Raw genomic sequence first — 17,394 nt, forward strand, 5'->3', positions numbered from 1 at the left:
TACCTGGGCAGCTCCACCTCATACCTATCCACCCAAGCACCCAGTCCCTCAGGGCCTCCTTCTGACCTTCTTTTCATTTCTCACCAGCTCGAGCCCTTGTTCAATAAGACCAGTATTGGACATCTCTACTCTGTCTGCACACTGACTTCACTCAGGTGAGAAACCTAGACATGGCAGCTGGCAGGGATATTAAAGGGCTGCCAAACCCAAAGCATTTGTTCAGTGTCCTTATGCCCTGCTAGGTACAGCATGCTCAACCGAGGGAGAATTCAGGAGACTGATGCTTAAGGAGTCAGGCAACTTCTGGTCCCCACTCAACCACAAACTCTAGAGAGCCTATTAGCAGGGCTGTCCCCTCTCTGAACACCCTCTGCATTCTCTCTGACCCTGGATCTGACCAAGAAGGACATTTCCTTGGAGTGTGAAATTCTGCCATAAGAGATACATGTTTTCTGTTTCTATTTGCTTTAATCCCAAATCCAGCATTTCACCTATGTAGTTTCGCCAACTCTCCATCCTCTCTTCAGCTTAAAGAATTTCAGGGACCCATATGTGGGGACATGTTTGTTGTCAACACCCTATCTTCCCTCCTCAGACCCAAGAAGGATGGGGAAGCCACCAGAATAGATGCCATCTGCACCCACCAACCTGACCCTCAACGCCCCATACTGGACAGAGAGAGGATTTATTGGGAATTGAACAATCTGACCCAGGGAATTACTCAACTGGGCCCTTACACCCTGGACAAGAACAGTCTCTATGTCAATGGTGAGAAGCCCTCCTGGGTGAGGGACTCCTGCCCAAGGCTAAGTAAGGTCCTTCTTGGGCATATCCCTGCCCTAAATTTAGGCTTCCATTTGGACCTCTGCAATTGGAGAGCTTTAAGAGTCTATGTCATCCAATTAAGGGCAGGGGCTTGGAATCTGCCAATTGATAGCTCTGTCTAACTTTAAATAATCAGAGTTGTAATGGTCTTGCTACCATTTCTCATGTAGCAAAGTTGTATCCTCATTGAATGTTGATCCACCTCTCTTCTTTACCACCTGCAGGTTACACCTACTGGGAACCAGCCACCACTTCCCAAAGTGAGTATTATAGACCACAATATCCCTGTGTGCCTGGGAACAGCCCTCATTTCACAATAATAGGACCACCTGGAACTACCAGGGCATAGGCCTGGTTAGCAGTTCAAAACCATCAGCTGGTTACCAGGAGAGCGATGAGGCTTTCTACCTCACTAAAGTGTCACATTCTCAGAAATCCACATGGGTAGGGACCCCATACAATAGCGTGGCAATGGGTCAGAATTAATTAGAGAGCAGTGAGTTTTGTTTGCTTTGGCTGTCCCTCCCAATCACTCCTCCCACTACTTGCCATCTGAAAAGACAAGGATCCAGAAGATATGCAGAGTCTGGGAATGGAGTTGTCCTTATTCCTTAAGTCAATGTCCCTATCCCAAGCTGAGTCAAAGATAACTGGCCCTTTTCATAATTAAGTACCACATCCATTGCCATTTCTGAAAAACTAACATACCTTGAATCCTTCCTGCTGTTTCTTCTCTAGCAGCTGGGGCCCCTACATCCTACCAAACAGCCTCAGTGATGCCTGTCTTCCCCACCAAGCCTACAGGTGGAAAGGCAGTAGGCTTTTATTGATAGCAACTTCATTTTTCCAGCTTTATTTGGGCCAAATCAGTTCTTCCTTCATTGTTCAGCCACTGTTTCCAAGGAAATTCATCTATTGATATGGATTTCCTAAAATACTGGCCCGAAATCCACACTCTAAATGACACTGGTGCCCGTGTCCTCCAACATCTTTTACCATCAATGAGAAAGCTTGGTCCCACATGCCCACCTTAACGTCATCAGTGATCATCATCCCTCAAACATTTTCCTTTCCTCATTATGAAAACACGCAGACCCATCAGCCTTGGCATTCCCTGTTCCTCACCTCCCATATACTCAATAAAATACAAGTAAACATTTTTCTTGTTTTCTCTGCTTTCAGCCAAGCTCCATCAGCAATGATATCCCTCATACCCTCTTCTAAGTCCAGCTTACATTTCTCTCAGTTCCTTATCATTGTATTGCTGCTCTAGCAGGTATTTACTGATGTATTGCTGCAACTGTTCTTGGATGTTCCTCAGGAAATTTTTATCTGCAAGTAATATAACCGAGTAAAATATATTGTTGGATATTTTCCGCACTCTGTTGGGTCACCTTTCTTTGCAATGGACATCAAAAGGGATATCTTTTAGTCGGTTGGCCAAGTTGGTGTCTTCAAAAGCTTGGGGCATAGATGAGTGGATATTTCCAGTGATTAATTAGTTGTTAAAATATCTCCAGTGATACTCCATCGGTTCCTGGACGTTGCTTTTCCTTAATACCTTCAGTATGGTTTGGATGCCTTCCTTGACATCATTGATTGTTAATATGATTTCTCTTGATGGTTGGTTGCAAGCACTTATTTTTGGTACAGGCACTCTGAGTATTCCATCCCGTCTCTTATGCTACCTTCTGCTTCATTCAATGCTTTCCTAATAGAAGCCTTCAATATTGAAAGAAGAAACTTGAGGGTTTTCTCTTAAATTCTTTAGTTTGAGATAATGCTAAGTGTGTTTTTACTTCCCTTTCTACCTCTAGGTATTCGTGCATTTTTCTAATAGTATCTTATGATCAAGGGCTGGCCTTGGAAGTTTTGTAATACGCTGTTTTGTTTGCACTCATTAGTTCTCATTAAATGCTAATTGAATGGAGGAGTCTAGGTTCCTAAAACTTGTGAATTCCAGAATGCCTCTTCTTACAGTTCCTGTAGATGGTGTTTTGGTCCATTGCTATTGCTTCTGGCCAAGATTCAAATGGACAACTATCGCTTCCTTCCCATTTCAGCTACTGAACCTGCTCTGGTTCCTTTCACCCTCAACTTCACCATCACCAACCTGCGCTACACAGATGACATGGGAATCCCGGGCTCTGCTAAGTTCAACTTCACTGAGAAGATCCTGCAGCAACTGGTGAGGTCCCATAATGGCCACCTTGACAGATCCACCTCGTTACTATCCACAAAAATACTCAATCCCTTGTGCCTTCCTTATGACCCCATTTTATTTTCTCAATAGCTTGAGCCCTTGTTCAACAAGACCAGTATCAGACATCTCTACTTTGGGTGCACACTGACTTCACTCAGGTGAGAAACCTAGACAAGATAGCTAGCAGGGCTACCCAAAGTTCTGCCAGACCCAAAACATTTGATTGGAATAAGGCATCTTCTTGTCCCCTCTCTTGAGCCCAAAGACTAGAGGAAGCCTATCAGCAAGGATAGCCCCTCACTGGACACACTCTGAATTCTCTCTGTCCCTTCCTCTGACCAAGAAGGACATTTCTTTGAAGCATGAAATTATGTCCCAGGAGATACATGTGTTCCTTCACCATTTGCTTTCATTCTAAATCTAGCATGTCACCTGTCATTTATCCAACTCTCCATCCTCTCTTCAGCTTAAAGGATCTCAGGGACCCTTCTCTGGGGCCACATTTGTTGCCTTTACCTTATCCTCCTTCGACAGACCCGAGAAAGTTGGTGACGCCACCAAAATGGATGCCATCTGCACCCACCAACCTGACCCTCAACGCCCCGTACTGGACAGAGAGAGGATTTATTGGGAATTGAACAATCTGACCCAGGGAATTACTCAACTGGGCCCTTACACCCTGGACAAGAACAGTCTCTATGTCAATGGTGAGAAGCCCTCCTGGGTGAAGGACTCCTGCCCAAGGCTAAGTAAGGTCCTTCTTGGGCATATCCCTGCCCTAAATTTAGGCTTCCATTTGGACCTCTGCAATTGGAGAGCTTTAAGAGTCTATGTCATCCAAGTAAGGGCAGGAACTGGGTACCTGCCAATTGATAGCTCTGTCTAACTTTAAATAATCAAAGCTGTAATGATCGTTGCTACTATTTCTCATGTAGTCCAATTGCATCCTCATTGAATGTTGATCCACCTCTCTTCTTTACCACCTGCAGGTTACACCTACTGGGAACCAACCACCACTTCCCAAAGTGAGTATTACAGACCTCAATATCCCTGTGTGCCTGGGAACACCCCTCATTTCACAATAATAGGACCACCTGGAACTACCAGGGCATAGGCTTGGTTAGCAGTTCAAAACCACAAGGTGTATACCAGAGAATGATGAGACTTTCTACCTCACTAAGGTGTCACATTCTCAGAAACCCACATAGGCAGAGCTAACCTGTTCTATAAGGTGGATTTGGGTTGGAATTGATGCGAACACATGAGTTCGGTTTCATTTGGCTGGACCTGGAAACATCTCCTCCCACTACTTGCCATCAGAAAAGAAAGAATGTCAAGGATAAGCATAGAATAGGAATTGAGTTGCCTATCTTCTTTAAGCCAATGTCCTGCTCCCAAACTTGAGTCAGAGAGAACTCTACCTTTCCATAGCTTAGGATCATCACTTACTATTTCCTTAAAGCTAACACACCTTGAATTTTCTTCCCAATGTGTCTGACCCAGCAGCTGTGACCCTCACGTCCCACTCAACATCGTCTGTGAATTCTGCTGTCACCACCAAGCCCACAGGTAGGAAAGATCTTAGGTTTTTATTGATAACAACATAATTTCTCCAGCACTTTTGTGCTACATCATTTCTTCCTTCATGGCTCACTCATTCTCACTATGGAAATTCATATATTTATGTGTACTTTACCAACCACTAGCCTGAAATCCACACTGTATATATAATGTCGCAGGATCACTCTTCCATGAAAATAATGAGATATCACTGAGGCTGCTTGATTGCCCACATGCCCACCCTAAAGTCATAAGTCATCATCGTTCCTCAACCATCTTCCTTACTTTATGATTCACACAGGCAGACACACCAGCCCTGGCATTCCTCTTCCTCACCTCCCACATAGTCAATAAAATACAAGTAAACATCTTTCTTGTTTTCCCTGCTTTCAGTCAAAATTCATCAGCAACGGTATCCCTCATGTCCCATCCTCTTCTTAAGCCAACTTGAATTGTTATCAGTTCCTTATCAATGTAGCACAACAACTGTCACTGAATTAACTTCAGCAAAATTTTACTCTCACAAGATATCAACTATATTCTTCAATAATTTCTGCATTCTGTTGGGTCCCCTTTATGTAGAATGGGCACAAATATGAATCTCTTCTGGTTGGCTTTCCAGGTTACTTTCTTCAGAAGTCCTTGGAATACAGAAAGTGAATCATGATAGAAGTAATGAAGCTAAAATTGAATGCCTTGTTATTGGTCTCCCTTTTGACTCATTTTAATATAGTTCTACTTTTTCATATTTTCTGTTTTCTTTTGAATTTCGGTTTTTCCCTATTTTATTTCATTATTGTTAACATGTTTGACTCTTTGTCTTATTTTGTTCGCCTTGGTTTTTTTGTGTGTATTCCTTAGTATATGAAGTCCATAATGGGTGAATCTATATAGAAAGTAACTAGATTAATGATTCCTTAGGGTAATAGCAAGGGAGGTTGGGGTGGAATGGGGAGTTAATAACAAGGAGTACAGTAAAAAAGAAAATGTTCCCAAATTGATTCCAGTAATGATTAGACAATTCTTCTTAATATGATTGAACTATTTAATTGTATGGTATTTGGATTATGTTCAAATAAAATTCTTTATAAAAAGTAAATAAAACTCTGGGTCAATAAACATTTCTTTAAAAGCAAAAATAATAATAATAAAGTTTTTGGCTTAGATGAGTGAGAACTTCCAGTGCTTTGTCAGCTTTTGAAACATCTCGATTGATATATAGCCAGTTGCTGGACCTTGCTTTGCATTAATGCCTTCAGCACAGCTGGGATGTCTTCCTTCAGTATCATTGGTTGGTGATCACACATTTTATCTTGGAATGGCTTATTGCAAGCAGTTGCTTTTGCTGCAGGGGCTTTGTGTATTCCTTCCAGTGACTTATGATGTCTTCTGTATCATTCCATAGTTTACTAATAGAATCCTTCAATATTGAAACGAGAAAGCTTGAGATTTTCTGTCTTCACTTCTCCAGTTTGAGATATGCTAAGTGTGTTTTTACTTGGCTTTCTAAGGCTAGGTCTTTGTACATTTCATTATAGTACTTTCTTTTTCATCAAGGGATGGCCTTTTGTATTTTTTATTCAGCTCTTCTGCTTGCACCCATTAGTGCTCATTAAATGCTTATTGAATGGAAGCGTCTAGGTTCTCAACATTTGTGAATTCCCGAATGCTCTCTCCTACAGCTCCTGTAGATGGTAGCTGTTGTTCCATTGCTATTACTTCTGGTCAATATCCAAATAGACAGATTTCTCTTCCTTCCCAATACAGCTACTGAGCCTGCTCTGGTTCCTTTCACCCTCAACTTCACCATCACCAACCTGCGCTACACAGATGACATGGGAATCCCGGGCTCTGCTAAGTTCAACTTCACTGAGAGGATGCTACAGAACCTGGTAAGGCCCCTTAATAACCAACTGGGAAGCCCCACCGCATTACTATCCTCACAAACTTGCAGTCTCTTGGAGCTTCCTTGTGACCTCCTTCTCTTTTCTCACCAGCTTGGACCCTTGTTCAATAATACCAGTGTTGCCCCCCTGTACTATGGCTGTGCACTGACCTCACTCAGGTGAGACACCTTGACAAAATAGCTACCATGAGAACTCACAACCCAAGGCATTTGTTTGGTTTTCATAATGCCCTGCGAGAAAAGCTTCCTCCACAGAGCTGGAGTTTAGGAGGTACATACTCTATGACTCTCTGGAGAACCCATATCAGTACTGTCCACTCCATGGACACCCTCTGAATCCTCTGGTCCTTCATCTAACCAAGGAGAGAATGCCCTTGAAATGTGAATGTCTGCCCCCAGAGATCTTCTTGAGATAAATGGGAATAGACCTCTTGCTCTATCCCAAAATAAAGCTCTTCATTTGTCTCATTTTCTCCAAACTCTCCCTTCCCATAAAGAATCTCATTACCCATCTGTAGGAACACCATTTATTTTCATTCCACTCATCCCGCTCCTCAGGTCCAAGAAGGACAGGGAAGCCACCCGAGTGGATGCCGTCTGCACTCACCGCCCTGACCCTGAGAGTCCTAGCCTGGACAGAGAGTGGCTTTACTGGGAGCTGAGCAAACTGACCCAAGGAGTCACCCAACTTGGCTCCTACACTCTGGAAAAGAACAGTCTCTACGTCAATGGTGAGAAGCCGTGCTGTGGTGGGTTTCTCCTTTATCATGCTAGGAGGGTCTGAATAGGGCAACTCTCTGCTCCAAGCTCAGGTTTCTCTCTGGAGCTCTCCGATTAGAAGTCTTTGAACAAGGGCCGTTTCTCCGGTGTATGTAAAGGTTTGGTAGGAACTCTGTCTTCCTTTTAAGGAATCACAGCAGTGATGAGCTTCTTATAGTCAAATTGCCTCCTCACTGACCATCACTCCCTCTTCTTTCTATACAAACTATAGGTTACACCTACTGGAAACCAGCCACAACCTCCAAACGTGAGTATTACAGAGCCCAATGTCCCTGAGTGCCTGCAACCACCCCATAGCTCTTAAAACCAATAGAACCTGCTAGACCTGCTGAGGCTTCCTTCCACGTACCACAAGGAGGTGAAAGGTAGAGAAGACATGCCTAGAATGTAGATTGAGTTGCTCATCCTCTTGAAGCCAATGCCCTATTTAATCCCAAGCTGAGAGGGTCATAAAAAGTATACATTTCCATAACTCAGTCCCCTAAACCTGTTGTCATTTCCTTAGAACTAACTATGTTCCATCCTGGTATTTCTCCCAGCAGCTGTGACCTCCGCATCATTCCCAGCATCCTCTACGCTACCTGCCTTCACCACGAAGCCCACAGGTAGAAAAAGCCTCAAGCTTTTATTAATAATGAAAACATGTCTCTAGCATTATATGCACCAAATCGTTTCTTTTCCTCAGTGTTCATTCACTGTGTCCACTGGAGCTTATCCATTTACGAGGATTGTACCAACCACATAACCTTGGGTATCTTAATCCACAGCCACGATGACACTGAGCCCACTGTCAACCAACTCCTGAGGCATCACTGAGGCTACTTGGTTTGACGTGTCTGCCACGAAGTCATTGTCATGCCTCAAACCTGTCCTTTTCCTCATCACCACAATAGACACAGGCACGCCAACCTTGTCACTCTCTGTTCCTTACTTCCCACATCCATTCATCCCTGAAGCTCATCTCTTTTCCCTCCTGCATCTCTCTATGTCCTTCCCTTATCTACATCTGCTTCACCTCTATCCTCAGTCAGGACACTAGCATCTTTTGCTAGGGTGACTATAAGAGCCTTCTTTGTGACCTATGTAGTCATCAAACTCACCACATCTAATTGTTTCTGACCCACAGAACTGTGTCAGACAGAATTAGACGGTTTCTAATCAAAAGCATAAAACCCATTGCAGTTAAGTTGGTTCCAAATTAGTGTGACCCCAAGTGTTGCGAAGTGAATTGCTCTAGAGGGTTTCCTCTCAGTCATCTTTATGGATGCAGACCACTAGAGCGGCTTTGTATTGCCAAAGTATAGGTTAATAGCCCATTGTGAGCCACTTCGTCCATCCACAAACATTTGTATCTATAAATGCTCATTTCTTGAGTGAGTCTAGTTCTCTCAACTCTTGTGAATTCCGGATCGCTCCCTCCTGAAGCTTCTGGAGATGGCTATTGTGTACTTAGCCCACTGCCAGTACTGCTGGACAAGTTTCAATGGGACTGCTTTCTCTTCCTCCCCAATGCAGCTCTGGTTCCTTTCACCCTCAACTTCACCATCACCAACCTGCGCTATACGGATGACATGGAAATCCCAGGCTCTGCTAAGTTCAACTTCACTGAGAGGATCCTGCAGCGCCTGGTGAGAGCCCTATAAGGACCTCGTGGGCAGCCTCACCTCATAACTGTCCACACACCACTCAGTCCTTTGATGATCTTACATCCCTTCTACTGACGCCCTTGTCTTTTCTCACCAGCTTGGGCCATTGTTGAATAAGACCAGTGTTGGCCCCCTCTACTCTGGCTGCACCCTGACTTCACTCAGGTGAGATACCTAGGCAAGAAAGCTGACAGCTACCACAAGTTCTACCAGGCCACAAGGGATGTATTTTTTAAATTTCCTTTCTGTCCTGCTGAATACAGCTTTCTTAATAGAAATGAAGTTTAGGGAACACATATTCCAGGACCAAGGCAGCTTCCAACCCGCACTGCTACCCACAAACTCTGGAGAGGTTATCAGAAGGGTGATCTCTCCCTGACCACCCTCTGAGTCTTCTCTTTCCCTTCCTCGCATAAAAGAGAGAATTTCCTTCGAGTATTAAAGTCTCTCCCCAGGTATCCTCTTGAGACCAAGCGACCTTTCCCACAGGCTCTAATCCTACACCTAAGGCCTTCAATTGTCTCATTTTCTCCCACCTCTTCCTTCCCTACCCATAAAGGATCTCTGGACCACGCTGTGGGAAAACCATTTGTTCATCTTCCATGTTTTCTCCCATCCCAGGCCCAAGAATGACAGGGAATCCACGAGAGTGGATGCCATCTGCACCCACCACCCTGACCCTGAGAGCTCTAGCCTAGACAGAGAGTGGCTTTACTGGGAGCTGAGCAAGCTGACCCAAGGAGTCACCCAACTGGGCCTCTACACGCTGGACAAGAACAGTCTCTATGTCAATGGTAAGAGGCCCTGCTGTGTTATCTTCTGTCCCTTGCTGGGTGGATCCTATAGGACAAGTCTCTGCCTCAAACTCACACTTCCCTCTGTACATTGAGCAAGGTCTTTATTTTTTTGTGTGTGGTAGGGGTTTGGTCCCTGACAGATGAGGACGCTGTCTTCCTTTTCAGGAATCATAGATGTGATAGGCCTGCAACCCTGTCTCATGTGGCCAAGTGGCCTCCTCATTGAATATCTCTCTTCTTTTTTCATCCTCTGCAGGCTACACCCACTGGGAACCAGTCACAGCCTACAATAGTGAGTATTAAAAATCTCTGTATCATTGTATGCCTGGAACTCACCTTTCCACCCTCAACCCCCTGATCATCTAAAAAGTAGGATCTGCTGGATTGCCAAATCTTACTTCCACTGCTTAACAACAGAGAGGAAAAGTGTCCAGAGGACATGCATAGAGTTGTCCAGCTTCTTGAGCTCAATGTCTTATTCCCATGCTAAAGGGTCATAGAAAACTGTACATTTCCATAACTTACCCACTCCCATTTCCCATTGCTGTTTCCTTAGAGGTAACTCACCTTGAACATTTTTCCTGATGTTTCTTACCCAGCAGGTGTGACTTCAACATTAATCCCAACATCCTCTACGGTGTCTGCTTTCACCACCAAGCCCGCCACAGGTAGGAAAGGCCTCAGGCTTTTATCAATAATAAAATATTTCCTCCAGCATTATTTGTCCCAAGTAATTTTTCATTCCCTTGCCCTAAAGTAGATCGTGTTTATGTGGATTCTTCCACTTGAATGAGCCCTAGTGGCTTAGTGGTTGTGAGCTGCGATCCAAAAGGTCAGCAGTTCGAAACCACCACCAGTTCTGAAAGAGAAAGATGGGGCTTTCTACTCCTATAAACACTTATAGCCTCAGAAACGCACATGGGCAGTTCTACCCTGTCTTTTAATGTCGCTAAGAGTGGGCATCAACATGATGGCAGTGAGTTTTGGGTTGGTTTTTTTTTGTTTGTTTGTTTTGGGCTTGGACAAACCATCTGACATCCAGGTGCCTAAATCCACATGGCATCATGACTCTGGGACCATCTTCCACCCACCTCCTGGATCCTTATAGAGGCTGCTGGGTCTCACATTTTATCTTCAGCTCCAAAATCTCTCCCCTCATCATCAAAGCAGAGACCAGTTTATAAATCTTATCATTCCATGTTCCTCCCACCTCACATCCATCTGTCAGCTAAACTCATTTCTTCTCCCTCCTGAATACCTCCAAGTTCTTCTATCTGTAAATGTTTCACTTCAATTTTCAATCAGGTCATCAGCATCTTTTGTTAGAATTTTTGCTGTCGTCTCCACTATTGCCTATATATCCACCAAACCCACTGCCATCAAATTGATCTTGACCCTTAGGGACAATATGGATTGGAGCTGAAATACTTCATTGGGTCTCTGGGGCTGTAGATCTTTATGGAAATAGATTGTCTCAACTTTCTCTTTAAAAATGGGTACTAATCACTAACGTTTCAGCCAGCAGCCAAGTGTTTATTCCGCTGCACCAATCGTGCCCTTATGGCAGAGATGGTTGGTGCTGCTGTTGTTACATACCATCAAGTCATAACAGCTGCAGGTGCAGTAAAATGAGCACTGCCTAGTCTTGGGCCATCCTCATAATCCTTTGTAAGCCAGCCATTGCAACCATTGTGTCAATCAATCTCCTCTTTATCACTGACTCTGCTTCACCAAGCAGGATGTCCTTTTCCAGGTACTGGTCTCTTCTGATAATATGTCCAAAGTATATATGAATAAGTATCACCACTTTAGATTCTAAGGAAACTTCTAGCCATACTTCTTTCAGATAGATTTCTTCTTCTGGCAGTCCATGGTACATTCAATATAGTCTTTCTTATCTCCATAATTCAAAATCATCACTCTTCTCCTTAGGTCTTCCTTGCTCATTATCCTCATATGCACATGCATATGAGGCAATTAAACATACCATAGCTTGGGTCAAGTACACCTTAATCTTCAAAGTGATAGCTTTGCTCTTTAACACTTTAAAGAGGTCTTGTACAGCAATGCATTGTTTGGTATCTTGACTGATGCTTCCATGACATGTGAATATAGACCCAAGTAAAACAGCATCCTTGACAACTTTAATCTTTTTTTAATATATAATCCCTTGGTTTCTTGGGACTCTTTACATGCCACCTGTCTATCCTATTTTTGATTGTCCTTCTTTGTCTAACCTGTTATTGCAATAATTCAAAAATCCTTAGCTTTAGTATAAACCCTATCGCTGGTAATGCCTCATTAACATAACAAAGAAGATCCTATTTCCTAATTGGGATAATTCCAGTTATACAAGTTAGGACTCCAGCACATATTTTGTGTGTGTGCTGAGGGAGGGGGTGGAGGAGGGCAGAGGACATAAATCAATCCACAATATCCCATCTTATTCATCTATGATCCCACAGAGGCCCTCAGAGAACTGTACACCTATTCCATAACCAAAACATTGAGCTGGCTGCTATCAAGTTGATTCTACCTCAGTGACCTCAGGTGTTAAAGAGTAGAAGTTCTTCATATTCGGTTGCTTGTAATATTTATGGAATTAGATTACCTGGGTGGGTTAAAATAGCCAACCATTAGGATAACAATCCATTGTAAACAGTGTGTACCACTACTGTTAGACATTTATACCCGATCCAAAACCAGACCAAACTCACTGCCATCAAGTTGATTCCAACTCATAGAGACTCTATAGGACAGAGTAGTAATACCCTTACTCTGAGATTGCAAATCTTTATGGAGTTACAAAGCCTCGTTTCACTCTCATGGAGCAAGTGATGTGTTTGAACTGCTGGCTTTGCAGTTAGCAGTCCAACTCATAATCCACTATGCCACCAGGGCTCATTAATGCTCAGTAAATGCCCTTTGAATGAATAATTCAGGGATCCCAGCTATTGCAAATCCCAGGAGGCCCAGTCAGCTCCTGTAGAAAGAGGCTATACTTTTTGATAGTATTTTCAGCTAGGGTTTCATTTAACCTTGATCTATAGTATGATCCAAATGAACATCATTCTATTCTTCCCCAATGCAGCTACTGAACCTGCCCTGGTTCCATTTACCCTCAACTTCACCATCACCAACTTGCGCTACACAGATGGCATGGGGCACCCAGGCTCAGCAAAGTTCAACAATACTGAGAGGATCCTGCAGCGCCTGGTGAAAGCCCTGTGATGACCACCTGACATTCCCACCACATCTGTCCACACAGCCCCTCAGTCCCTGCAGGGTCTCCCTGCTCACCTTCTTCTCTTTTCTCACCAGCTTGGGCCCTTGTTCAATAAGACCAGTGTCGGCCCCCTCTACTCTGGCTGCAGACTTGCCTTGCTCAGGTGAGACCTCTGGTTGGAATATTTCAGTAGGCTGAGTGGACTCTCAAGTAGAAGGTTCAGTTAGTATGAACTTAGTTGCACATGACCAGTTCTTGCCATCTTCATGCCCAGGTTACTGGAAGATAAAGACTTGGAAACAAGCAACCATGTTTATATATATGAGAGTTGTCCCCTTAGAAGAATTAACTACTGTATCCTGTCTGATAATTCTAAGGACAATACTTTCTGTCCCCAGTAATGAACTTGTTATCTCATATGAGAAACAGTAAAGAGATCCCTCTTAACCTCAGAGTAAGCTCTTACAGGATCTCCCTCAGCCTCTCCAATTCCTCTTCAATTCTATACCTCTACATACCTGGAATGCTTAGGACCCTTTTGTCGGCATGTCCTCACCCCACATTTCTTCCTTCTGCAGGTCTGGGGAAGGCAGAGCAACCACTGGAGTAGATGCTGTCTGCACCTACTACTCTGACCTCGAAGACCCAGGGTTCGACAGAGAGAAGCTGTACTGGGAGCTGAGCCAGTTGACCTACGGTGTCAACCGGTTAGACTACTACAGTCTGGACCGGAACAGTCTTTATGTCAATGGTAAGGGGCTGTTCTGCAGCTGGGCTTGTCTCCCTGTTGGAGTCTTGTGTTTTCCCCCAACCATAAGGAAGACCTCCGTTTCCTCAGAGTGAGTATTGACCTCTCTTTCCTCCTGCGCATGTCTTCTGTGTTCATGGGGATACACCAGAAAGCCCTACCAGGGTTAGCGACTGGGTTCAGACACTACCTCTTTCCTTTGCTTTTCTTGCAAAAGTCTATCTCTTTCCTTGAGCCTTTGACTAGAAGTTTTCAAAGTAAATCCATATCATAACGCGAACAGGCGTAAGTCAAACAGAGTTGTTGCTAGGGCTGTAGTTTGCTGCACAGGTTCATTGTAAACAAACGTGTGCAAACATGCCTCAATCATAAATGGATAGCTGCAAACAAGTTCTCTCAGTAAGGTACTTACTGAAATTCAATTAAAACTGTGGCTTCTGAGAAGATCGATTAAATTCATGGCAGAGAGATCATCTCAGAAGGCAACTATGTTTGACAGTTCAAAAGAGTTCATCTTAATAGCTTTCCCTGTAGGAAACAAGAGGAACAGTTTAAGAAAATGGAACACCACAGTGGTGAAAAGTTGAGCTGAATTATATTTATATTTATATATATAATTATGACAATGTACCCGCTCATTCTTTGAGGTTAGTAAGGATGTACAATGAGAAGTTCATTGGGAAATCTTAGTACTCACACCTTACAGCCTTGATCTTGCCCATTCAGACTCCTTTTTATTCCCCAAACTCAAAGACCATTTCAAAGGAACACTGTTTGATTCTCTCAAGGAAGCCCAAACTGTGATATTTAGATGGAATGTAAACCCAAGGGCACAGATGTATTTAAGGAAGATTTAAAGAAACAGGAACACTGCCTTCAGAAATGATAGGCCTGTTGTAGTTGTTGGGTCCCATGAAGTCAGTTCCAACTCACTCCAACCCTACGTACAACAGAACAAAACACCACCCAGTAGTGTGCCATCCCGGCAATTACTGTTTGCGCCCATTGTTGAAGCTACCCTATCAATTCATCTAGTCCAGGGTCTTTCTCTTTGACATTGCCCTTCTGTATCCCCAGCATGTTTTCCTTCTCCAAGGACTGGTCTCTTCTGATAGCATGTCCCAAACACGCGAGACTCAGTCTCACCATCCTTGCTTCCGTGGAGCATTCTGGTTTTAGACGGATCTGTTTGTTCCTTTGTCAGCCAGGGTTCCTTCAATATTCTTTACCAGCACCACCATTCAAATGGATGTGTAGACCTAGATGGGAGGGCTTAGTGAGAAATGGCAGTGTCCACATGTTGATGCATTTATTTAATAAAATATCTATGGTTTTTGTAGCAATCAAGTTTGACTTACACTAATGTCAGGTCTTCATTTCCATTTTCCTCTTAGCTCACTCTGTGTATGCACCACATTTTGTTTGTTTATTCATCTGCTGATGGACGTTGGGTTGTTTCCACCCTCGGGCTGGTCTAAATAGAGCTGCGATGACTACTGATGTTGGTTCTATACTTTACATAGACCTTAACTCTCTTCAGCGATCCTTCTCTTCTCTCTCCAGGTTACACTTATGGAGCCTCAGCCTCAACCACCAACAGTGAGTACTTCTGGCCCTGATTTCCAGGGCTGGGCCCTACGGGGGCAGCAGAGTTGATGTCCCGTTACTCTCTGCCCTCGGTGAAGAAAAAAGTCCATCAAAGTCCCCTGAGCTTGACCCTCCTCCTGAAGAATCCCAGTGTGGGATGAAATGGGACTAGACAGAAATATGGGAGCCTCCCATGAATTTCATTTTAATACAAAAACTTTGCCCAGTTATTCTGTTTGTCACCTTAAAAAATCTTTCTTTGTCTCTTTATTTCTGTTCTTTTAATTGCAGTGAAACAATATAAAACCCTTGTTAATATGACAGTTTTTATACCTACAACTCAGTGACACCGATTGCATTCATCATGTTGGGCAATCATCACAACAATCTTTTGACAAATTAACTTACCATCACTAATAGAAAATTAATTCCCCAATTAATAATAATTTTTAAAAGGTATGATTCTCCTTTCTCTTACTTACTAATAAGCTTTTATTTCTAGATTTTGAGTATATCGTGTAATTGGAATTTTTATATATTTATTCTTTTAAAAATATATATATATTTTTAACTTTTCTTTTTTTAAATCATTTTATTGGGGCCCATACAACTCATTTTTGTTAATTCATTTTATTGGGGGCTCATACAACTCTTATCACAATCCATTGATCCATCCATTGTGTCAAGCACATTTGTACATTTGTTGCCATCATCATTCTCAAAACATTTGCTTTCTGCTGCTCATGCAGCTCTTATCACAATCCATACCTACATCCATTGTCTCAAACACATTTGTACATATGTCACCGTCATCATTTTCAAAGGATGTTCTTTCTACTTGAGCCCGTGGTATCAGCTCATTTTCCCCTCCCTCCCCCTCCATCCTTCCCTCATGAACTCTTGGTAATTTACAAAATATTATTTTTTTTCATGTCTTATAAGGTCCAATGTCTCCCCGAACCCCCTTGTCTGTTGTCCATCCTGTTGGGAGAGATTTATAGGCAGGTCATTGTGATCGGTTCCTCTTTTCTCCCCACACCTTCCCCTTACCCTCCTAGTACGGCCATTCTCAATATTAGTCCCAAAGAGTTTGTCTGTCCTATATTCCCTGTGTTTCCAGCTATTATCTGGACCCCTGTACATGCTCTAGTCTAGTCAGATTTGTAAGGTAGAGTTAGGGTCATGATAGTGAGGAAGAGGAAGCATTAAAGAACCAGAGGAAAGCTGTATGTTTCATTGGTGCTACACTGCACCTTGACTGGCCTGTCCTCTCCGGATGACCCTTCTGTAAGGGGATGTCCAATTGCCCACAGACAGGTCTTGGGCCCCCACTCTGCAACACCCCCCCCTCCTTCATCTTATGATTATTTGATTTGGGTCTTCGATGCCTGATACCTGATCCCATTAACACCTCATACTCACATGGGTTGGTGTGGGCTTTGTTGTTTCTCAGCTGGATGGCCACTTGTTTATCTTCAAGTATTTAAGACCCCAAATGCTATATCTTTTGATAGCCGGGCACCATCAGCTTTTTTCACCACATTTGCTTATGCACTTGCTTTATCTTCAGCAATCATGTTGGGAGCATCTCAGAATGCCAAATTATTAGAACAAAGTGTTCTTGTGTTGAGGGAGTACTTGAGTAGAGGCCCAACATCCATCTGCTTCCTTAATACTAAACCTATAAATATATGTATATAGGTCTATTTGCATGTTTATTCTTATTTTGCTTAGCATAATGTCTTCAAACAAATATGTCTAGGAAGAAGTACATCCTGAATGCTCTTTAGAAGCCAGGATGGCAAGACTTTGTCTTACATCCTTTGGACATGTTATTGGGAGTGACTATGTCAATTCATCTCCTTGAAAGCCTTCCTCTTTTTTTGCTGATCTTCTACTTTTCCAAACATGATGACCTTTTCCAGGGCGTGGTCCATCCTAATAACATGTCCAAAATCCCTGTGACCAAGTCTTGCCCTCCCCATTTCTAAGGATCCTACTTCTTCCAAGACATGTGGGTTAGTTCTTCTGGCAGTCCTTGTTCCTTTCAATCTTCTTGGCCAACACCATCATGCACACACATCCATTCTTCCGAGGTCTTCTTTATTCCTTGCGC

General features: G+C 43.2%; 1 protein-coding gene across 1 annotated transcript in view; it reads left to right on the forward strand.

Annotated features, from left to right (window-relative positions):
- The window catches only part of MUC16 (mucin 16, cell surface associated), a 114,674-nt gene that overhangs the window by 73,257 nt on the left and 24,023 nt on the right, over positions 1–17,394 (forward strand). The window contains exons 39-60 of the mRNA XM_075540771.1: positions 88–155; positions 596–768; positions 1,050–1,085; positions 2,889–3,013; positions 3,119–3,186; positions 3,563–3,735; positions 4,018–4,053; positions 4,535–4,597; positions 6,356–6,480; positions 6,586–6,653; positions 7,053–7,225; positions 7,486–7,521; positions 7,817–7,879; positions 8,790–8,902; positions 9,018–9,085; positions 9,542–9,714; positions 9,974–10,013; positions 10,320–10,385; positions 12,768–12,933; positions 13,039–13,106; positions 13,522–13,694; positions 15,255–15,290. Of these exons, the coding sequence (XP_075396886.1) occupies positions 88–155; positions 596–768; positions 1,050–1,085; positions 2,889–3,013; positions 3,119–3,186; positions 3,563–3,735; positions 4,018–4,053; positions 4,535–4,597; positions 6,356–6,480; positions 6,586–6,653; positions 7,053–7,225; positions 7,486–7,521; positions 7,817–7,879; positions 8,790–8,902; positions 9,018–9,085; positions 9,542–9,714; positions 9,974–10,013; positions 10,320–10,385; positions 12,768–12,933; positions 13,039–13,106; positions 13,522–13,694; positions 15,255–15,290 (2,110 nt within the window). The remainder of the gene's footprint in view (positions 1–87; positions 156–595; positions 769–1,049; positions 1,086–2,888; positions 3,014–3,118; positions 3,187–3,562; positions 3,736–4,017; positions 4,054–4,534; positions 4,598–6,355; positions 6,481–6,585; positions 6,654–7,052; positions 7,226–7,485; positions 7,522–7,816; positions 7,880–8,789; positions 8,903–9,017; positions 9,086–9,541; positions 9,715–9,973; positions 10,014–10,319; positions 10,386–12,767; positions 12,934–13,038; positions 13,107–13,521; positions 13,695–15,254; positions 15,291–17,394) is intronic.

Source organism: Tenrec ecaudatus, chromosome 1 (genome assembly GCF_050624435.1).
Source record: "Tenrec ecaudatus isolate mTenEca1 chromosome 1, mTenEca1.hap1, whole genome shotgun sequence".
NCBI lineage: Eukaryota > Metazoa > Chordata > Mammalia > Afrosoricida > Tenrecidae > Tenrec > Tenrec ecaudatus.